At 34.5% G+C, this 24,158-nt stretch overlaps 1 protein-coding gene and 2 long non-coding RNA genes across 3 annotated transcripts; all 3 read right to left on the reverse strand.

The window, feature by feature from the left end:
• Positions 1-5,002: 5,002 nt before the first annotated feature.
• Positions 5,003-6,652, reverse strand: LOC114405423. The gene is made up of 3 exons (XR_003665214.1): positions 6,506-6,652; positions 6,365-6,413; positions 5,003-5,546 (listed from the first exon to the last, which is right to left on the reverse strand). It is a non-coding gene; the product is annotated as an uncharacterized LOC114405423 (long non-coding RNA).
• A 96-nt stretch (positions 6,653-6,748) lies between these two features.
• LOC114405413 lies at positions 6,749-9,565 on the reverse strand. Its single transcript, XR_003665207.1, has 3 exons — positions 9,114-9,565; positions 7,640-7,721; positions 6,749-6,930 (listed from the first exon to the last, which is right to left on the reverse strand). It is a non-coding gene; the product is annotated as an uncharacterized LOC114405413 (long non-coding RNA).
• A 9,377-nt stretch (positions 9,566-18,942) lies between these two features.
• LOC114389746 lies at positions 18,943-19,320 on the reverse strand. Its single transcript, XM_028350510.1, has one exon. It carries the CDS (start codon positions 19,318-19,320, stop codon positions 18,943-18,945), a length of 378 nt encoding a protein of 125 aa, XP_028206311.1.
• Positions 19,321-24,158: the final 4,838 nt, after the last annotated feature.

The raw sequence follows: 24,158 nt of genomic DNA on the forward strand, positions 1-24,158 counted from the left end.
TCTCTTCTCTATTTATATGCTAGTAGACCTAATATTATGTTTAGTGTATGCTTGTGTGCTAGGTTTCAATCCAACCCCAAACAATCACATTTGAGTGCAGTAAAGAGAATCATGAGATATCTATTAGGTACAATCAATTTAGGATTATGGTATCCTAAGAATTCAACATGTAACTTAATAGGATATTCTGATTCTGATTTTGCCGGATCTAAAACTGATAGAAAGAGCGCAAGTGGAACTTGTCAATTCATTGGATCGGCTCTTGTCTCATGGCATAGTAAGAAACAAAACAGTGTTGCTTTATCCACTGCTGAAGCAGAGTATATCTCTGCCGGCAGTTGTTGTGCACAGATTTTATGGATGAAGCAACAATTATCTGACTATGGTATCCTTCTTGATCGCATACCTATTAGGTGTGATAACACTAGTGCCATAAATCTATCCAAAAACCCTGTACAACATTCTAGAACGAAACATATAGAAATTAGGCACCATTTTCTAAGAGACCATGTTCTAAAGGGAGATTGTTTGCTAGAGTTTGTTGATTGTCTTTGATTATGTTTTGATGATTGCTTTTGATTGATTGTGTTTAATTGCAAGTATTTGATTATATTTGATTGGTGTGTGTTAATTGTTTGGTTAATACTTGTTTGAATGAATTAAATACATATTAGTGATGATGATTGATAGTGTTAGATGTATTTAGCATAAACATAGGTTATTTTAGAGGAACTGGCCTAGTTTATGCTCTGGTAATCGATTACCATCTAGTGTAATCGATTACACAAGAACAAGCAGCCTGTAATCGATTACAACATCCTGTAATCGATTACCAGAAGGCTTATTACTCTTGTAATCGATTACCAAGCTTTGTAATCGATTACAACTCTTCCTCGTCTATAAATACTCATGAAATTAGCATTGCTGCGCAGCCACAACCTCTCCTCACGTCTCCTCCATACCTAAATCTTCCAAGCTTCGTATCTTACTCAAATCTTCACCAAATCGCGTCCCGTAAAGCCCAATCTTCCTCTTTTTCACTCCTCTTTCACTTCCATCGATTGAAATCCACTCAAACTTCATCAAAATGGCAGAACCATCAAAGAAGAGAAAGGGATCATCCTCCACCACCGCTGTTGCTGCCCATCGCTGTCACGGACCATCCGGAGCACCCACGACACCTATTCATCCCTCTTTGTCATCTCCAAGATCATCCACACTGTTTTCATCTGATGATCAGCGTTTACGGTACCTTTCTCAGTTTTCTTCTAGAATCATCTTAGACCCTAAGTACCTAGACGTAGAATTCTTTAATGATGAAACATTTGATTGCTATCAAGTGTTTCAAAATTCTGGCCTTGTTGATTTCATGTCATTAAAATTGCCATATTATCCTGAACTTGTAAAGGTCTTCTACTGCAATTTAAAAATTCAGGATGACATTATTATTTCTGAGGTGCATGGTATTCCTATGGTCATTGATCAGTCACTGTTCCTTTCTTTAACTAATTTACCCAGTCAAGGTGCACCGGTTGAGGGAACCATTGTTGATGACTGTAAATTTGATTATTCTAGTCATGATGCTCGCCGCATGGTCTGCAATGATCAGGTTGAAATGACCGGTAGATTGCTGGCCGGATCATTAACTTTTGATAATCGCATCATGCACTATATCATTGTTAGAATTTTGCTTCCTCGATCTTCAAATTTAGCACAAGCCTCTGAGGAGGATTTGATTCTTATGTGGGCTTTTCTCACCGGTCGTCAAATCGACTGGGCCCATTTGGTTCGGTACCGAATGCATAAGGCATTACGGGCCAATGCACCTCTACCTTGTCCACATTTGATAACTTTATTTCTGCGTCATTTTCAAATTCCGATTGATGATGAGCCATTTGTTCAAGTCAAGCGTTCCTTTGCAATTGGTGCTGGTGCTGTGACTTCCTTTGGTTACCGTAAGGATCGGAATGGTCAATGGCTGAAGAAAGACGCACTCCCTCCTCAAGATGAGCGTACTCCTTCGCCTTCTCCTCAGCGTGAAGATTCAGCACTCCTGAATAAAGTCCTTACCGAATTACGAGGTCTTCGTTCTTATATTGGTGAACGTTTCGACACATTGGATACACGCTTTGCCGGCATGGATATTCGCCTTACACAAGTTGAAGAAGATGTCTCCTTCATCCGTACTTGCTTTGATCCATCACCACCGCCTCCATCATCCTCTTAGCTAAATTGTTATTATTATGACTAAGTCTTATTAGTAATTAAGTATTATTAGTACTTTGTTTTATCACCGTGTATTTGGCTTTTTGTTGCTCTAGTTATAGTACTCTTGCACTATTATTATTAGTACTTTGGTTGGTCATGCCAATGTATGGATTTATTTTGGTTTAATGTTTGGCTCTGTTTGGTTATTGATTATGTTGCTTAGTTCTTTTTTATGTTGCCAAAGGGGGAGAGAACTTGAGAGGAGAACTTGGGTTAGAAATCAATTATCAATTAGAAATTTATCATTAAGTTAAGTTAGGCATACATGCCAAAAGATAGGGGGGGTAAGGGTTGTGTGAACGTGCTATCATCTTGTATATTGCTTGTCTTGATTTCAGGGATTGTCATCATCAAAAAGGGGGAGATTGTAGAAGATCTTTGGTGTTTTGATGATGATCAAAAAGCTTAGAAATCAAGTGATCATCAATTCCAAAACATAGGGGGAGTAAGCGCAAATTTTATATATATACATTGTTTGCTTGAATCTTGATTTCAGGACTTATATTGTCATCATCAAAAAGGGGGAGATTGTAGAAGCAAATGACTTTGATGTTTTGATGATGATCATGATGATTTGATGCAAATGATGCAAATGATTCAAGAATACAAGCCACAACATCAAGATGATCACTAGTATTTTAGGAAGGGAATTCCTAATTGATTTAGCAAAAGGTTTGGCCAAGTAATTTGAGTTAAAAAGTGTTTTTCAAGAGATTTACTCTCTGGTAATCGATTACCAGTGGCCAAAAATGGTTTACAACCAACTACTAAATATTTGAATTCAAATTTTAGACTGTGTAATCGATTACACCATATTGGTAATCGATTACCAGCAGTTAATAAACGTTTTAATTCAAATATTAAAGCCTGTAATCGATTACACAAATATTGTAATCGATTACCAGAGGAGATTTTCAGAAAATAACTTTCAAGAGTCACCTCTATTCAAATGGTTGATGAATGACCATCAAAGGTCTATTTATATGTGACTTGGAAACATGAATTAAGAGAGAGTTTTTTGATTTCCCAAAAAGTTTTATCCTCTCAAAAGATTAAGAGAGTTTTTCTAAATTGAAATGTCTTATCCTCTCAAAGATTCCTTGGTCAAACACTTGCATATTCAAATAAGGAATTGTGATTGATCTTCATTGTACAATCTGTCTCTTTCAAGAGAGATTTCTTCTTCTTTTCTTTTTACTTCTAAAAAGGGGTTAAGAGACCGAGGGTCTCTTGTTGTAAAGGATTCCTGAACACAAGGGAAGGGTTGTCCCTGTGTGATTCAGACTTTGTAAAAGGATTTTACAAAGAGAGTGGAAAATCTCAAGTGGGTTGCTTGAGGACTGGACGTAGGCACAGGAAGTGACCGAACCAGTATAAATCAAGTTTTCATTTCTCTCTTCCCTTAAACTTCTTTTATTTATTGCTATTTATCTTTTGCCTTTAAAGAAGTTTATTCTGAATTGTCTTTTGAGTAATTCATGTTAAGGGTGCATTGCTAATCTAAAAAGAGAGAGCGAAATTTTAAATTGGGGAATAATTCTTGTTATCTTAATTCAACCCCCCCTTCTTAAGATAACTGAGGCCATTTGTCTAACACCCTTTAGCCTTCCTTATTCTTTTGTTGTGTTTGAAATTCCTTTTTTCCTCTTTTATTTCCCTTTTTTCCTTTTTGAGACCTAAGTTAGGGATTTGATGAATTGAGAGAGATTGAGCTTGATTGAGGAATGTTTATGCAAATTTAAGAGTTGGGTTTTGATATAGAAGTGTTGTTGGATTGATCTGTCAAATTTGGAAGAGGTTGGGAGGCCACAGAATGGCCACACGGAGCAAAATCACTAAGCATCGCGATTATGCAAAGTTGCAATCTCGCTTAAGTGAGGACCTTTGCTCGCTTAGGTGAGAGTTGTTAAAGAGGTTAGCTTGTGTCTACACCCTAGCTTGGGCGAGAATTATTCTTGACTTAAATGAGAAGTCTTGCTTAAGCAAGGATAAAGTCTTGCTTTTACAGTGACACCAAGGAGAATTCTAAGAGTTTATCTTAAGTGAGGGTGTTAACCATTTGACAAGTGTACCAAATGTTCAAGTAGTAAATCTCGGAAGTCCGAGTGTCGAATTCTACAGGAATTTTGTGTGGTACTTGTATTGAATACTTTTCAATTTATAAGAGAAGACTTAATTAAGAGAGGGGGTAAAAGAAAAAATAGTAAACAATTACAGAGAATTGTAAATAGTAGAAAGCAAAAGAGTTAACTAGGGAATTCAATGGAATGAGAATGTTAGGACCTAACATGCCTTTTTGCCTAAGATGTATGATTTTATAATTTTTCTTTATCAACTCAAGTAAATCTATCCTACCCACATCTATTCACTTACTTGCCCCTGATGCCTCATGATGACAAGCCTATTTTATTTTTTTGTCCTCCAATTGCCTTTGAAAAGATTCAACAAATAAAATGCACGAAGATTGAATTATAGATATGTGCTTAAATGCATGGGCATGAAGATATCATTCTATGTTTAGCAATGATTTCCTTATGATATCTTTTCTTTTGTTCTATTAGAAGTTATCCTCTGTCGATTGTCTAACCCCTAAAACTAATGCATGCATACTTTATTTAAATCTAATTTAGAAGTTACCCTTTGTTGAGCACCTAACCCCTAAAAGAATGTAAAGATGAATAATGCATGAAAGATAAATAGAAAAGACAATAGGATAGAAAATACTAGTTGTTGCATTGGTGGATAGTGAAGAGTAAATCATACATTGTTTTGGCTTTTTAGGCCTGTCAGGCCCTAACTAGGGATTTAGCCTCTCATGATCATTGAGGGCTTTACACTGAATGAGGTATAAGAACTGATAGAAGAAAAGGGGTGAAAGAAAGAAATGGAGAAAATGGTGGAAGAGAGAAGAGAATTTCCTAAGGAAGAGTTTTCAGGCTTTAGGTAGTAGTGAGAATTCCCTGAGACTCGGTGTGTCGTTTCCCATTGGTCTGGCTTTCTATTTATAGCTGCTATAGTGGACTTGGGCCATCGTAAGCTTACTTAGCACGCTCCTCTCGCTCAACGCGTGCTAGATCTCGTGCCTAGCGAGCTGCTCTCGCTCAACGCCATTGTTCTGGTTTGCATGCTTAGCGCGTGTTGCGCGCTTAGTGCGTCTGCTTCCTTCGCGCTTAGCACGTGCTTTGCGTTGAGCGAGATGTTGGGCTAGGCCTGATGCTGAGTTCTTTTTTCTTCTTTTTTTTACAATTTTTTGCTTTTAGTCCCCCCAGTTTTTATATCTACAGCCAAGATTTGAAAAAATATCAATTATTATCAGTTAAGTACAAATAACTGCTAAACAATTTTTTTAAAGACAATTTTGCTGTATTTTCTCTTATCAACAATACAATTATTTAGCAGTTATCAAAATCTCCCAAATTAAAACTTTGCTTGTCCTCAAGCAAATCAAAATAAGAGAAGTTATCATAATCTTACAATGGAAGCACAAACACTACTAGGAAATAAGGTTTTTACATCGGTTATTTAAGACTTTCAACATCGGTATGTTGAAAGTACCGATGTTAAAAGTAATATCGTTAACATCGGTTTTTCAAAACCGATGTTAACTAATAAATACAACATCGGTTATTTAAATAATCAATGTTATATGATAAGAATTTTGAAAAAAAAAAGAGCTATAAATTTATATATCAACATCGGTTATTTAAATAACCGATGTTAACTTGTTAGTGCCAGTTAACATAGGTTTTTTAAATAACCGATGTTAACGGCCACTAACATCAGTTATTTAAATAACCGATGTTGTTAATGCCAGTTAACATCGATTATTTAAATAACGATTTTAATTGACACTAACAACATCGGTTATTTAAATAACCGATGTTGTTAGTGCCAATTAACATCGGTTATTAAAATAATCGATGTTGTTAGTCTGCACAAGCAATTACCATAAACTTTACTTGGATTTATCAGTTAAAGACCACCATATAAATTAAGCTAAAATATGATGTTTTATAGATTATTCATGAAAAAAAGAGTGAGCAGTTTAGAAACAAATAAATTAAATGCCAAATGAACTAGGTAAATTTGTTATCACCTTTGGAAATTGAGCTTCAGCATGGGCTTGAAAATGCTCCAACTCTTTTCTGTCTAGAAGAAATATAGCTTATACGACTCTATACTAACAAGAAGAAATAAATTTTTGCAAAGCTGAAAAAATGTACAACTAGACTCTTACATATATTTTTGGTTCTTGAAACTCAGAAACCTCTGTTTCATCAAACCAAACAAGTTTTGATAGTCCTAAATTTCAGCCATATTCTCTTTATCAAGACCTTGGTTTTCTTGATCGTTTCTGACACAATTACTATGACTCTCTGGTTGTTTCTCCCTACAGTTAATGAAGACAAATAATTGTAACAATCAAATCTTACTTCCCAGTCCACATTCAAATCATTAAGCCAAATTCAAGAACCAACATAAATAAGAATACATATCTCAAATGAAAAATATGGGGCATATTTGGAATTAGATCTCATAACAAGTATACCTTTTGCCTAGAAACTGGTATAGCAACCCTAGAGGACTTGGTCTGTTGCACAACTATTTCTAATGCCTTGCTTCCACCAATAAAATTTAGGTGGAAGTGTTTATGTAGTCCATCTGCATAATTGAGTAGTTCAAATAAGAAATCATGGACATTAAAATTGATTATTCACTCTAATAGACTGACCATCACAATTGATATGAATAAGCTGACTGACTGACTCATGGCATGTCAATGGTTCCTACTAGACACCAAAAACTTATGAAGATCTTAAATTGAAATGATTTTTGTTAAATATAAGAAATAAAAGAAAAGAAAAGAAAACTTATATAAAGATTAAAACAATGGCTTGCCGCAAACCTCTAGTATAAACTGCATTCAAGTTATAAATGTCATAGTCTTCATTGAGTAATCCCTCATGCATCATGCAATCTACCCTCTGCTCTACATATCTATCCAGTATAGGGAGAAATGCATCCACACATATAAAACAACAATCATATCTTAAGTTATCAACTTGACCCCACTTCTGTCCTACCACAAGCAAGACCAATATTATTTAGAATGGAAAAAAGAATCAACAGACATACTGCAATAAAACATGAATTAAATATCCTTCTTCCATTATTAATCCACTTGATGCCCACAACAATTTTCCACCAACAGAATAAAATGGAAATAGTGAGGAAGCCTGATTAGTGAATTGTGAAGCAATCACTTATAAGGAAATAACTTGAGGTATATCAAAGTATATATTTATGGACAAAGGGAAAAGAGACTATTGAATTTCCAGTTGATCAATGAGTGCTAAAGAAGAAAACAAACCTCTGCTGCCTTTCCTTGAAAAATATTGCTAGGAAGAACACTAGTGCCATTGTACAAATTAATATATTGATTTATCTGAAACCTAAAAAACACGTGTAGACATATCATCCCCAGTTAGGCATTCCATATAATTTTAGATGTTCAGAAATGAATTGAAAGTCCATATTGCTTCTAAATTCTAATATGCGTACAACACGCAAGAACTATAAAATCACAAGACTTACAATAATAGGCATATTTATACATGCTTTATACTGTTATATGAAATTAACTTAAATACACTGATAGTGTAAATATTTTTTATACACTGATAGAAATTTAAATAAATAAAATGAAGAACATAATGAGATACAAAGAATACATGAAGCATGATTCAAAATCTCAACCTGGATATAGTAATTAGTGCCCCTAACTATAACAGGCAAGTGATTACGAGCCAATATATCATTATCCTTGGACACAAAAAAACTCTCATAGTCTCATTATCCTTGGACTAATTTAGGCCGGTATTTAATATTTAAAAGATATTTTTTTATACTTATTTTTATAAAAAAAATAGAAAACTGTGTTACGTTATTTTATTATCTTTACAGTTTCTTTATCATTAGAGATAATGTTTAAACTTGTTATATTATAGCCCGTAAGTGGACCAGGTAGGCTGGTTTACCTCTAGTTCCAATTGATATATAATTTAGTATCACAACACATTAGTCAATAGCAGAAATTAATTGATATATATTCTAGCAATTAGCTTTTATATGATTGTCTCTATTCTTAATATTTTCATCAATTTCGAAAACCATTTTCATCCAGACATATTGTTCTTAAAGTTGAAAGTAAGATTCCTTACTTTCAACCTCAAAAAAGAAAAAATTAAGAAAATAAATCATGGTACCTTGATTATCATGCAAATATAATAATAATAAATTATATCAATGTTATTTTTTTATATAGTTTACATCTCTCTTTTTTTCATTTTATATTTTAACGAAACATTGATAAATAATTGTTTAATATTTAAAACATTACATGACATACATGATAATCAAGTAATTAATTCTCAGCTCCCTATCTTTGACTAAGATATGGCCCTAATCAAATACTACAAAACCAGTGATAGCCACTTTATAGCTTCTGCAATCAGCTAAGCTATCTTTTCAAGATATTTTTTAATTTTCAATAAGATTGGTAGGGACCAAAGGTACTCCACATTAAGTTTCTAATTAAGATGACAAGAGATAGCATAGCACCTGCAATAAATGTGAAATAATTGAAATCTAGTATGTCATACTATAATATAATACATAGAAGAAATAGTTTCAGACGACACATTTGCCCAATCGAAGCTAAGGATTCTTTTCTCCCATCCACAATAGGGAAAGTAGTGTTGAATACATAGTAAACGCAAACAAAACAAACAAGCACGTGTAAAAGCTAAACATGAGAAGTTTAGGGAGTAGGGAAGCGGAAAGACCTAAATTTCCCTGCGAATCTCAGAGAAATCATGGAATTTCTGGTCGGGGAGGTGGAGGAACACACCGTACTCGTCATTGTTGTCGAGGTTGGGCTTGCGCTTGGTCTAGACGAGCTGGAGGACGAGGGGGCGGCGCGTGCAGATGTCGTTGCCGCGGGGGAGGAAGTCGCGGCCAACAAAGGCTTCGAGGACGCTGGACTTGTCGTTGCTCCGGTTGCCGACAACGATGACTTGGGGGAGGTCGATGGTGGATTGGCTTTCGACACGGGCGAAGATGTCTTGAACCTAGCTAGGGTTTTGATTTGAAAGAAACGGGGGACATGCTTACTCACTCACGCACACGTTGTTGTGTTGTGTATGCCTAGCTTTGGGGTTAAACATTTAAACTTAATTACCCTCGAGAATCCTTGGCCTAGCCTTAAAAAATAATAATTTCACAGTACATATGGAGTTTCGTCTTCTCTGTCATTTATGCACTTGCATAAATTAACCTGCATTCCTTTAATAAAATATTAGTATGATGATAGCCATGTGACATATGCACGACTAATTTTTTAATAGTCTTATAATACCTGTTTCTTAAAATATTAAAATTTAATTTATAATACAATAGTAACACATACAATAAAAAATAATTTATATTAATAAATTATGGATAGATTAATGGAAAATAAAATTTTCTAATTATATATCATTAGAAGATCATACCTCTCCTCTCAAAAAGAAAAAAAAAGATCATATCTCAAAGATTAGTCAATTAAGAAAAATAATCTCAAAAGGAAATTGAGTTCATTTTTTCTTAAGTGAACGGAAAGCTTAAAAGTTGGGTAACCCGTCTACTTTTTAATTCCGCAATAAATAATAATCAGTGTAAAATACAGTTTTTTTAATCTTCTACTCATTCTCCAATTAGTAAAAATAAAACAAAACATTCTCCATGACTGTAATTTATTTAGAGAAATCAAATGATGACTGTACTTAAAATACTATCAAATCAATTCATATCTCATATAAAAAATTTGAGGAGATGTGAGACTTAAAAATCTAATATATCAATTATTAATTATCTTTACCCAAAATTCATCACTATTTAAATATAATCATTTTTCTTTGTTTCCTCTTTCCTAAATAATTTTTTTATTAAATTTATTAACAAAAAATTCACATAATTAAAAAAATGAGGTTAAAAATAATAAAAAAATGACAAATGTAATAAAAATAAATTACATGTTGATTATAATTTACTCAAATTTAAAGACTTAAAACATAATTTTCGTGTCTCATGAAAATATTTTTATTTTTGTTCTAAAAAATTTGCTTAAAAATAATTATAATATCATTTTTTAAAATCCTACAAATATACGACATAAATATAATTATTTAATTATTTAAATTAAACCATTGTAACATATATTTTTAATAAATCAAATTAATATATACAAATATTTTAATTTATTTAAAATTTAAAGATAATACAATAATATAAATATAGTAGGATTTCATAGAATTTTTAAAAAATATTCTCTATTTACCTTTTTAAGAAGAAAAAAACTAATTTTTTTTTATTTTTATAATAATTAAATAAAATATATTAATAATAAATTTTAATTTTTTTACGATATAATTGTTTTTACCAACATTCTATAAAAGTTAAACTCTATTATTAAAAACAGTTTTTTTTTTAATTTTCAAATGAACTAATATCAAATAGTTTATATAAATGTGTGTTATATTTAAATGATAATCATGAAATAATAAAATTAAAATTACGAAATTCATTTTAAAAATTTAGTTTAATTTTTAAATGTTTACCTTTTGAATTTATTATTGTTAATTAATTATTATATTTTATAAATTAAAATATAATTAATAACTGAATATATGATTTTTTTAAAAATATATAAATAATTAAAAAAAAGTTTATATTAACATCGATTATTTAAAAACCGATGTCGTTAAGCACTTACAACATCGGCTTTCAAATACCTGATGTTAAAACTGAATTTAGTGTGATTTTAACATCGGTTATTTGAAAATTGATGTTGTAAGTGCTTAACGACATCGGTTTTTAAATGACCGATGTTAAAACTGAATTATTTTAACATCGGTTATTTGAAAACCGATGTCGTTAAACACTTACAACATCGGTTTGTAAATAACCGATGTTAAAATCACACTAAATTTAGTTTTAACATCGGTTATTCTGAAAACCGATGTTGTAAATGCTTAACGACATCAATTTTCAAATAACCGATGTTAATAGGGCGATGTTAAAACTCATTTTTTTAGTAGTGAAACAACATTGAGATGAAATTGGTTAGTAGGAAAAATCAATCAAGTTGCTCGCCTCACTTTCCTCACAAGGTTTAGTGTTTCATTCTGCGCAAAAGTGTCTGGGGTGAGTGTTTAAAATTTCTACACCTTGCAATTAATGTTCCCAAATTTTTCATTTCATCTCAGTTAAAGTTATTCTTACTTACACTTGGTGGATCACTAAGGACTTTTATTGGCTTGTAATGGGACTTGGCTAAGCAACAAATCATGATTTTTCTGGGATTTAAAAAACTAGGGTTATAAGAGAGCATTCATCCTAGAAAACTTATACTTAGCCTAGGCTTTATTTGTTTTTCAGCCTCAGCACTTATGCAATTATTTCCAGCCTTATCACTTATGGCACCTCTTTTTTTTCTGCCCTTATTTACTTTTTTTAAGATAGCTTTGGGCCTACAGACTTTTGAGGGTGCCTTATTGTGTGTTGTTCTACCTTTCTGAGGCGAATTTTATCCTAGCTCTCCCCCAAATTACGGGATTATTATGACTTAAAACCCTTATGCTCTCTTAGAACCCAAAACAAGGTCAGAGATAAAAAATAGGCTCACAGGTTTTATTTAGAAAAATTATTTAGAAAAATAATCACTATTTTTTTTTTGGCTCAACAATGGTGCAAGGGATAAATTTCAGCACAGGTTGGCTTTTTGGCTATCTGGCTAAAATAAAAAGAGACATGATCTTGATCATATTTACCTTATGTAAATAACCTAACAGACTAAGAATGATGCAAAACTAGGAGCTTAAAAGCAAACACTCTCTCACAAATAAGTTCACATAGCTCACCGGGATAAGATAAAGTTATTGGCTTACTAGACCATGATTTCTTTCCACCAAGCTAACATTTTCTCTCTTTGTGATTCATGCTTCACTGCTTGACTAACTCTTGCTTTCAGGAAACTAGCATTTTCACAATTGTCATACAGCATTTCAAGTGTTGAGTCCTTTCAAAAAAGCCTTAGAGTGACTTCATAAATATCATGCATTTATTTGAGATAAATAAAACTAAAGACATAGTGGCTGAATTAAAATAATTTTTATTTTATTTTATTTCATTTTATTATTATTATTATTATTATTATTATTATTATTATTATTATTTCTTCTCTGTTAGACAAGTGGCCTCAGATATCTTAAGAAGGGGGGTTGAATTAAGATATTACAAACTATTTCCCCAATTAAAATTCTATTTCACTTTCTATTCAAGTTACAAATTCCCTTAACAATGAACTTCTTAAATAATGATTCAAATAGAACAATCTGAATATAAATATAAAACAATAATAAATAAAAGTGTTTAAGGGAAGAGAAAGTGCAAACTCGGATTTATACTGGTTCGGCCACACCCTTGTGCCTACGTCCAGTCCCCAAGCAACCCGCTTGAGAGTTCCACTATCTTGTAAAATCCTTTTACAAGTTCTGAACACACAAGGACAATCCTTCCTTTGTGTTCAGAATTCTTTTACAACAAGAGACCCTCGGTCTCTTAATCCTTTAGAGAATTAGAAAGAAGAGAAGAATGAACCTCTCTTGAAAGAGATAAATTTTACAATCTGAGCACTCAAATGATTCCTTATTGAATTGCAAGTGTATTGGCCAAGGAATTCTTAAGAGGATAAAATGATTTTGCTCTTTGAGAGAATAAACACTTGTTGTTCTGAAAAACTTTGAGCAAATTTGTGTTCTAAGTCACATATATATAGACCTTTGGTGGTCATGTAAAACCATTTGAGAAGATGTGACTCTTAGAAATAATTTTCTGAAAATCTTCTCTGGTAATCGATTACAGGATTTGTGTAATCGATTACAGCTTTTGAAATTTGAATTAAAACATTTATTAACTACTGGTAATCGATTACCAATATTGTGTAATTGATTACACAGTCTAAAATTTGAATTCAAAATATTTAGTAGCTGTTGTAAATCATTTTTGGCCACTGGTAATCGATTACATCCTCTGGTAATCGATTACCAGAGAGTAAATCTCTTGAAAAACACTTTTTAACTTAAATTACTTGGCCAAACCTTTTGCTATATCAATTAGGAATTCCCTTCCTAAAATACTAGTGATCATCTTGATGTTGTGGCTTGTATTCTTGAATCATTGTCTTGAATTTAAACTTGAAAGGCCCATTTGCATCAAATCATCATGATCATCATCAAAACACCAAAGTCATTTGCTTCTACAATCTCCCCCTTTTTGATGATGACAATATAAGTCCTGAAATCAAGATACAAGCAAACAATGTATATGTATAAAATTGACGTTCACTCCCCCTATGTTTTGGAATTGATGATCACTTGATTTCTAAGCTTTTTCTAAGCTTTTCTACACCCCATTTTTCTCCCCCTTTGGCAATATCAAAAAGCCAAAGTACTTGGGAATCAAAACAGATATAATAATGAAGTGGATAAAGAACAATTATAAATTATAAGTCATAACTAACCAAAATCATAACTAAGACATAACCAAAATAGAATCCAATCAGTTCAAAATTCAAAAACACATAGTATCAAAGCTTAAAAGTCTAAAATCCAAATACTAAAAGATAAATAAAGTACTTAAAATAAGATTCTAAGTAGCATAGCCAAAATACACGGCTTATAAGAGACATAGAATTATAAACTAAATTCTAAGAAGGTGGAGGTGGTGGTGGAAGATCGAAACTCTGACGAATGTAACCCACATCCTCTTCAAGCTGTGTGAGGCGAATATCCATTTCGGCAAAATGAGTATCCAGTGAGTCGAAACGTTCACCAACATAAGAACGAAGACCCCGTAATATGGAAAGAACTTCAGCCATGAGTGCTGAATCATCTCGCTGAGGAGGAGGTGAAGGAGTACGCTCATCTTGAGGAGGGAGTGCGTCTTTCTTCAGTCATTGACCATTCCGATCCTTACGGTATCCAAAGGAAGTCACTGCACCAACACCAATTGCAAAGGAACGCTTGACTTGAACAAATGGTTCATCATCAAGCGGAATTTGAAAATGACGCAGAAACAAAGTTATCAATTGAGGGTAAGGGAGAGGTGCATTGGCCCGTAATGCCTTATGCATTCGGTACCGAACCAAGTGAGCCCAGTCGATCTGACGACCGGTAAGGAAAGCCCACATCAGAATCAAATCCTCCTCAGAGGCTTGTGCCAAATTTGAAGACCGGGGAAGCAAAATTCTAACAATTATATAGTGCATGATGCGATCAAATGTTAATGACCCGGCCAGCAATCTACCGGTCATTTCAGCCTGGTCATTGCAGACCATACGACGAGCATCATGACTAGAATAATCAAATTTCCAGTCATCAACAATGGTGCCCTCAAAAGGTGCACCTTGACTGGGTAAATGAGTTAAAGAAAAGAACAATGACTGATCAATGATCATGGGAATACCATGCACCTCAGAAGAAATAATGTCATCCTGAATTTTTAAATTGCAGTAGAAGACCTTTACAAGTTTAGGATAATGTGGCAATTTTAAGGACATGAAATCAACCAAGCCAGAATTTTGAAACACTTGATAGCAATCAAACGTTTCATCATTAAAGAAATCTACGTCTAGGTACTTAGGGTCTAAGATGATCCTAGAAGAAAATTGAGAAAGGTACTGTAGACGCTGATCATCGGATGAAAACAAAGTGGATGATCTTGGAGATGACAAAGAGGGATGAATAGGTGTTGTGGGTGCTTCGGATGGTCCGTGGCGGCGATGGGCAGCAGCAGCGGCGGTGGAGGATGATCCCTTTCTCTTCTTCGATGGTTCTGCCATTTGATGAAGTTTTAGTGAATTTCAATCGGTGGAATTAAAAAGGAGTGAAAAAGAGGAAGATTGGGCTTTACGGGACGTGTTTTGGTGAAGATTTGAGTAAGATACGAAGGTTTGAAGATTTAGGGATGGAGGAGGCACGAGGAGAAGCCTTGGCTGCGCAGCAACACTGGTTTCATAGGTATTTATAGACAAGGACGAGTTGTAATCGATTACAAGGCTTGGTAATCGATTACAGGAGTAATAAGCCTTCTGGTAATCGATTACAGGATGTTGTAATCGATTACAGGCTGCCTGTTCTTGTGTAATCGATTACCAGAGCATAAACTAGGCTAGTTTCTAAAAAAAAATTAGCTATGTCTATGCTAAATACATCTAATGTTATTAATTATCACTACTAATGCACTTAATTCAATCATTCAAATATAAAACACACAGGAATTCGTAAATTCTATCATAATAACAAGAATTTAAACAAAATCAATCAAAGTACCATACTTAACATAAACAATCAATCATAAGAATAAATTAACGAATGAATCCTTATTTATCTAAATCACTAACATCTAAGAGGCCTAATTCCCTTCTAATAGAGAAGAATGTTTCTTTGGGGAGAGGTTTTGTGAAAATATCAGCAAGTTGATTCTTGGTATCAACAAACTCTAATATACAATTTCCCTTTAGAACATGATCTCTTAGAAAATGGTGCCTAATTTCTATATGTTTAGTTCTAGAGTGTTGAACTGGATTCTTGGAGAGATTAATTGCACTTGTATTATCACATCTAATAGGTATATGGTCAAGAAGGATTCCATAATCAGAAAGTTGTTGCTTCATCCATAAGATTTGTGCACAACAACTGCCGACAGAAATATATTCCGCTTCTATAGTGGATAAAGCAACACTATTTTGTTTCTTACTATGCCAAGAAACTAGAGCAGAACCAATGAACTGACAAGTTCCGCTTGTGCTCTTTCTATCTGTTTTAGAACCGGCAAAGTCTGAATCAGAATATCCAATTAAGGTGCATTTGGAATTTCTAGGATACAATAAACCTAAGTTCATAGTGCCTACTAAATATCTTATGATTCGTTTAACAACACTAAGATGTGATTGTTTAGGATTTGATTGAAATCTAGCACACATACACACACTAAACGTTATATCAGGTCTACTAGCATATAAATAAAGAAGTGATCCGATCATACCTCGATATTGCTTAACATCTATTGACTGACCAGTTTCATCTTTATCTAGATAGCAAGCAGTGCTCATTGGTGTAGCCATGTGCTTAGCATTTTCCATGTCGAATTTATGGATTAACTCTTTGCAATACTTGGATTGATTGACAAAGATACCATCCTTAGTTTGTTTAATTTGCAATCCAAGAAAGAAGTTAAGTTCTCCCATCATTGACATTTCAAACTCACTTTGCATGTCATGGGAGAATTCCTTGCACTTTTAACATCCATTTGATAAAGCTTAAAATTCATTATGGATGCATATGCTAAGAGCATTCTAATGGCTTCTAATCTAGCAACTGGAGCATATGTTTCTTCATAATCTATACCTTATTCTTGATTATATCCTTTTGCAACTAATCTAGCCTTATTTCTAATGATTATTCCATGTTCATCTAACTTATTTCTAAATACCCATTTTGTTCCTATGATGGGATAATTTTTAGGTTTCTCTACAAGTTCCCACACATTGTTTCTTTCAAATTGATTCAGTTCTTCTTGCATGACAATAATCCAGTTATCATATACTATGGCTTCTTTTATATTTTTAGGTTCAATCATAGATACAAAAGCCATATCATTGCATAATTCTTTAAGAGAATGTCTAGTTGTTACCCCTTTTGAGATATCACCAATAATGTCGTCAAGACGATGATCTGTTGAGGCTTTCCATTCTTTTGGAAGTTCATTATTTGATTTGGCTTCTTCTGGAGGATCTTCATTGCTTCCTTTCCCTTTTCCTTTAGAATCTTGTCCATGAATATGAATTTGTTCTAAAGATTCTGCAATATCATCTAGCGTATTCTTTCTTGACAAGATAGCATTAGATTCATCAAAAGTAACATGAATGGATTCCTCAATATTCATAGTTCTTTTATTATATATCCTATATGTTTTGCTTTGCAATGAATATCCAAGAAAGATGCCTTCATCAGATTTTGCATCAAATTTTCCTAGATTATCTTTACCATTATTAAGCACAAAACATTTGCAACCAAAAACATGTAGATGTGAAATGTTGGGTTTTCTACCATTATATAACTCATATGGGGTTTTCTTTAAAATGGGTCTTATTAAGGCCCTATTCATGATGTAACATGCAGTATTGACGGTTTCAACCCAAAAATATTTTGGAAGAAAAATATCATTTAATAAAGTTCTAGCAATTTCTTCTAATGACCTATTTTTCCTCTCAACCAATCCATTTTGTTGAGGGGTTCTAGGTGCAGAAAAATTATGTTCAATACCATGTTCTTCACAAAATAATTCAAAATCTTTGTTTTCAAATTCACCCCCATGATCACTTCTAATGGATGCAATCTTAAGATTTTTCTTGTTTTGTATAACTTTAGCAAGTTTTCTAAATGTTTGGATTGCATCACTTTTATGAGTAATGAATAATGTCCAAGTATATCTAGAGAAATCATCAACTATAACAAGAGCATAGTAATTTCCTCCAAAACTCATGGTTCTAGATGGACCAAATAAATCCATATGCAATAATTGTAAGGGTTGAGTGGTTGAAACAATATTTTTAGGTTTGAATGAGACTCTAGTTTGTTTACCCTTTTGACATGCATCACATAGTTTATCTTTTTCAAATTTCAATTTAGGAAAACCAACTACTAAATCTTTTGAAATTAATTTGTTTAAGTGATCCATGTTTATGTGAGCAATTCTTTTATGCCATAACCATGGATCATCATCTTTGCTAAGAAAACAATGATTGTTATCTAGTTTTAGGCTTAAGTCTATCAAAACACCAAAGTCATTTGCTTCTACATTTTCAACCCAAGTCTAGCCATGGGCCCCAATCAGTAGCTACCAATTTTGCCATGCTATCCTACCCAACTCTAGCCTCAGTAGTCTTTCTGACCTAAGAGGGCTCACCCCCCCCCCCCCCATTAGTAGAGGGTTGGCCTCCTGCCCAACAACCTGCTAGATGAAGGCCTCTAGGGTCGTCAATGGTGGGTCCATCTTTAGGTGAAGATCATTGACTATGATCTGCTGGCCCTGATAGATGGAATGGAGCATCTGACTGTGCATATCCAGCAGGGCTAACGTGAATGCCTACTAGTGATGTGCGGCCTGTAGTGGTGGTTGTGTAGGAGGTGAGGCGTCTGGCACGACCAACATGGTCTTCTCAGATGGATCCCTACTTTTCAATTCACAATTGGTCCCCTCGGCAGGAATATTTCCTTCATGACCTAGGTCTTCCAAGCAAGACCTTAGATCCTTCTCTTCTTCAGTGGGTAGACAATCCACAACATTGATCAGAGCTTTATCCAATGAAGTTTTTGTGGTTTGGAGAATACCGACATCTTTTTTATCTACCTCCACCTTGAAGCACCTCCTATCTTCCCCTGGGCATTTAATTGCTTCAAAAATATTGAAGGTTATCTTTTGGTCATCGATACTCATTTCTAGATTGCCTTTCCCCATATCTACCACGCAATTGGAAGTTAGCATGAAGGGTCTGCCTATGATACAAGGAATTTATGCATCTTCTTCTATGTCCATGATTACAAAATCTACCGAAAAGGTAAAATGATGGATTTTGACCAAGACATCTTCCACTACCCTGTATGGTCTGGTGATTGATCGATCTGCTAGCTGGAGCGTCATCTTGGTAAGGTCTATCTTCAGGTTTCCAATTCTCCTACACATTGGCAGGGGCATCAAGTTGATGCTTGCTCCTAAGTCAATGAGAGCCTTCCCTACTAACTCATTCCCTATGGTGCAAGGGATTGTCACGCTCTCGGGGTCTTTGAATTTCTCGGTCAGCTTCCTCTGTATCACTGCACTACAGTTGCCTACCACTACAATGCTTTCACTGTCAATGTACTTCCTCTTCTTGGTGAGGATGTCCTTCATGAATTTGGTGTAGAGCGACCTCTACTGTAAGGCTTCCCCAAATGGCATGGTTATCTCCAGCCCTTTGAATATTTCCAAGAAGCACTTGAAGTAGTGCTTCTTATTCTTCTTTGATGGCACTAAAAGATATGGGGGCTCCTTTAGAGGGACTAGTGGCTCTTTTTTCCTAGCCTCTCGGGCTAGCTGGTTTTTAGTCTTAGAGGTTAAGACCTTTTTTCTTCTTCTTTCCCTTCTTCCTTCTTCTTTTCTTCATCTCTCTCTCATTCTTTGTTTGCCTTTCCTTCCTCAGACTGATCTCCTTCAATTCTCTTCTGGCTTCTAGTCCACACTACCTAGTATTCCTCCTTTGAGTTCTTTTCTGTGTTGGCTCCAAAGCTGCTGGTGGGTCTTTCAGCCATTTGTTTAGCTAATAGCCCCACTTTTATCTCTAGGTTCTTGATGGAGGCTTATGTGTTCCTATGGTTGGACATGGATACCTGCATGAATTGATTTAGCGTCTCTTCAAGCCTGCTAGTCTTCTCATAGAGATTTATCCCTTGGTTGGAGTTCTGGGTTGGTTGAAATATTTCCCTGGATGATTCCTCTAGCTTGAGCCCTGTGTGAAATTCCTCCCTTGGTTGAATTTCAGCGGTCCTCCTTGGTTGTAGCCTTGGAATCCATGGCAATTCTGAGTTCCCATGTAGTTTATACCCCTGGAAGAATCTTCTTGGGCTATACATTGCCCAGGCTCGTGTGTTCCTCCACATATGTGGCATCCCCTTACCTGCATAACATAAGAGTGAGAAGGACTTACCGCTTGTAGTTGTTGTGGAAGCTTATTGAGAGTTTCTGTTTGGGCTTCTATTTTCTGGGATAATAGCTTGTTATAAGCCAAATTTGCATCTTGGGTGGTGAGTTCTAGAAAGCTTCTCTTTGTTGGCATGTATGCTCGATCACAAAGGATGACGTGATCACTAGTCGCCATATTTTCTATTAGCTCCATTGCCTCCTCCTGTGTCTTTAGCTTGATCTTCCCCTCTGTGGATGCATCAAGGAGTTGCTTTGATTGTGGTCGCAAGCCATCTATAAAGATATTTAGCTGCACCAATTCATTGTACCCATGTGTAGGCATCTTCCTGAGTAGTCAGTGGAAACGGTCGAGCGCCTCGTTGAGGGATTCATCAGGAAATTGATGGAATGAAGATTTTTCCATCTTCCCTTCAACAGTCTTTGACTCTAGGAAATATTTCTTTAGGAACTTCTCTATGAATTCTTCCCAAGTCTGCAAGCTATTACCCTTAAAGGAGTGTAGCCACCTTTTTGCCTCCCCTGTTAAAGAAAAAGAAAAGAGATTGAGGTGTATAACACTTTCAAGGACACCAGCTATTTTTACCGTATTGCAAATCTCTATATAGGTGGCAAGGTGAGCATAAGGATCCTCATTTGGGAGACCACGAAAGAGGTTCCCTTGGATTAGTTGAATGAGAAAGTGAGGATAAGAGATGTTGGCCGCTTGAACCTCCAGTCTTGCAATGCTTGTGAAGAATTGCGAAGTAGTTGTACTAGAGTAGTCCTCTAGTGTGACTCGTTGTTAGGGGTGGGAATAGGCTAGGCCGGCCTACAGGGGCCTATGACGTGACCTACATAAAGCCTGGTTTAACCTGGCCTATTTAATTAAAAGGCTAGGCTCATGCTTTTTTAAAAGCCTATTAAATTAAATAGGTCAGGCTTAGGCTTATTAAAAAGCCTTATAAGCATGATAGGCTGGCCTATATATATATATACATATATTATTTTTTGGGTACAATTAATATTATTTTTTAAAAAACTAGCAGATTCCATTCCTATAATTAAGTAAAATTTTAATTACAAGGTGTGAGTCATATGTTCCTTTATATTTTTCATTATTTTTATTAGTTTTCCTATTTCTGTTAACAGTTCCTTTTTCTATTCCTATTAGGTTTTCTTTTTCTTTTATTACGTTCCTGTATTCTAGAGCAAATAAAAATCATATCCTATCATATCCTATTACGTTCCTATACAAAAATCATATCCTATCATATCCTATTACGTTCCTATACAAAAATCATATCCTTTTTCTATCAGGTTTCCTTTTTTTTTAAACTTTCCTATTACGTTCCTAAACAAACAAAAATCATATCCTTTTCACTTCAAGCTTTTATATTATTAATATATTTTTAGGACTACCAACTAAATTAACGTTAGATTAAAAATTAAGGCAAATTATATATTAAGGCCTTGTTTAGCCTATTATACAAAGTGTGTTATTTTTATTTTTTTTTGGTAAAAACAACTAGGAATATTAAAGATTTAATGTGAAAAAGACTTTTAAATAGGCTACCAGGCCAGGCTAGGCTTTTAAAAAGGCTAGGACGAGCCAAAATAAAAGCCTTTGATAGGCTATAGGCCAGGCTCAGGCCTCAAAAATTAATCGTAGGTTAGGCTCAGGCCTTTTAAAGCCTGGCCTGGCCTGGCCTATTCCCACCCCTACTCGTTGTGCATGTTCTTTCTCCATTTAAATATGGATTTATGGAGAAGGAGGAGGTGAGGTGTGACTACTTCCTTGTGCTTCTTGCTCCCTTCTTCTTCCAACGTTCTTACGCCTGCAAGTAGCTTCAATTTCCAAGTTGATAGGGGCTATATCTCTAGCTGCAGTTCTACCTCACATATACAAAAACAAGCACTACCGTGCAAATTATGGAAGAAAGAATGGGAAAGAAGAATTGCGAAATGAAGAATAGAAGAATTGCTTATAAATTGAAAAGGTATGACAACCAAGTACGAAGACAAAATCCCTGGCAACGGCGCCAAAAACTTATTAATCATTTCGCAAGTGTACCAAATGTCCAAGTAGTAAACCTCGGAAGTCCGAGTGTCGAATTCCATAGGGATTTTGTGTTGTACTTGTATTGAATACTTTTAAATTTATAAGAGAAGACTTAATTAAGAGAGGGGTAGAAGAAATATTAATAAACAATAACAGGGAATTGTAAATAGTAGAAAGCAAAAGAGTTAACTAGGGAATTCAATGGAATGCGAATGTTATGACCTAGTATGCCTTGTTTGCCTAGGATGTATGATTTTATGATTTTTCTTTATCAACTCAAGTGAATTTATCCTACCCACATCTATTCATTTACTTGCCCCTGATGCCTTACGATGAAAAGCCTATTTTATTTATATATCCTCCAAATGCCTTTGAAAAGATTCAACAAATAAAATGCATGAAGATTAAATTCTAGATTACACTTAAATGCATGGGCATAAAGTTATTATTATGTCTAGCAATGATTTCCTTATGATATTTTTTCTTTTTGTTCTATTAGAATTGAAGTTACCCTCTGTCGAACATCTAACCCCTAAAACTAATGCATGCATACTTTCTTTAAATCTTATTTAGAAGTTACCCTCTGTTGATTACCTAACCCCTAAAAGAATGTAAAGATGAATAATGCATGAAAGATAAATAGAAAAGACAATAGGATAGAAAACACTTGTTGTTGCGTTGATAAATAGTGAAAAGTACATCAAACATCGTTTTAGCTTTTTATGCCTACCAGGCCCTAACTAGGGGTTTAGCCTCTCATGGCCATTGAGGGTTTTACACTGAATGAGATATAAGAACTGATGGAAGAAAAGGGATGAAAGAAAGAAAGGGATAAAATGGTGGAAGAGAGAAGAGAATTCCCTAAGGAAGAGTTCTCAGGCTTTAGGTAGTAGTGAGAATGCTCTGAGACTCAGTGTGTCATTTCCCCTTGGCCTGACTCTCTATTCATAGCTGCTGAAGTGAACTTGGGCCATCATAAGCTCGCTTAGCGCACTCCTCTCGCTTAGCGCATGTTGTATCTCACACTTAGCAAGCTGCTATCGCTCAGCGACACTGTTTTGGATTGCGCACTTAGCGTGACTGCTTGCGCTCAGCACGTGCTTCGCACTGAGCGAGACGTTGGGTTGGGCCTGATGCTGAGTTCTTTTTTCTTTGTTATTTCTACAACTTTTTGCTTTTAGTCCTTCTAGTTATTATATCTACAGCCAAGATTTGAAAAAACATCAATTCTTATCAATTAAGCACAAATAACTGTTAAATTATTTTTAAAGACAATTTTGCTTTATTTTCTATTATCAACAGTCAATTAGTTAGCAGTTATCAGAGGGCTGATGCGTTGCATTTTAGGTCATCTTTGCATAGTATTTTAATTAGGATACATTTATCTATATCTTTTAGATTGATTTTGATTGTTTCATGCTTTTAGGATTTGTCTCAATGGTTGCCTTGTTTCTATTATAGTTTAGTAATTCCAAGATCACTCTTGACATGAAGGATTTACAAAAGAAAGTTTGAGCACAAAAGACTTTGAAATAGAGATAAAAATAATGAGGTTTTGTTATATTGTGCATAAAAGATTACTAGGGGTGATCAGGATCATGACCACATGATTTGACATCAGAGTTAAACCCTAAATAGCACTTGCAAGAAGATCACAACCTCATGGCCATGATCATCAAGGTGTGAGCCTGATTAGATTTTTTTTTCTTTGTTATTTTGTATTCTCTTTTTGTAATTAAGCATTATATACTTTTAGAACATAACTTTAAAGAGGTTTTTAAACTTTTATTTTCAAACTTTAACGCATTGGGAACATAGATCGAGAGCCTAGGATTCCCCCTTCTCCTTCTCTCTATATTTCAGTTTGATATTTTTTTCTTCTTGTTTTAGTTTTCATGGCTATGTGTGAGTTGTCATCCACATTCTCGGATTAGGGTGAAGCCCTTGACATTTGTTTATGTTAATATAGTTATTTGAGGTTCTATTAATCTATGTTCCTTTAATTCTTCTC

The sequence above is a fragment of the Glycine soja genome, chromosome 1 (genome assembly GCF_004193775.1).
Source record: "Glycine soja cultivar W05 chromosome 1, ASM419377v2, whole genome shotgun sequence".
Taxonomy (NCBI): Eukaryota; Viridiplantae; Streptophyta; class Magnoliopsida; order Fabales; family Fabaceae; genus Glycine; species Glycine soja.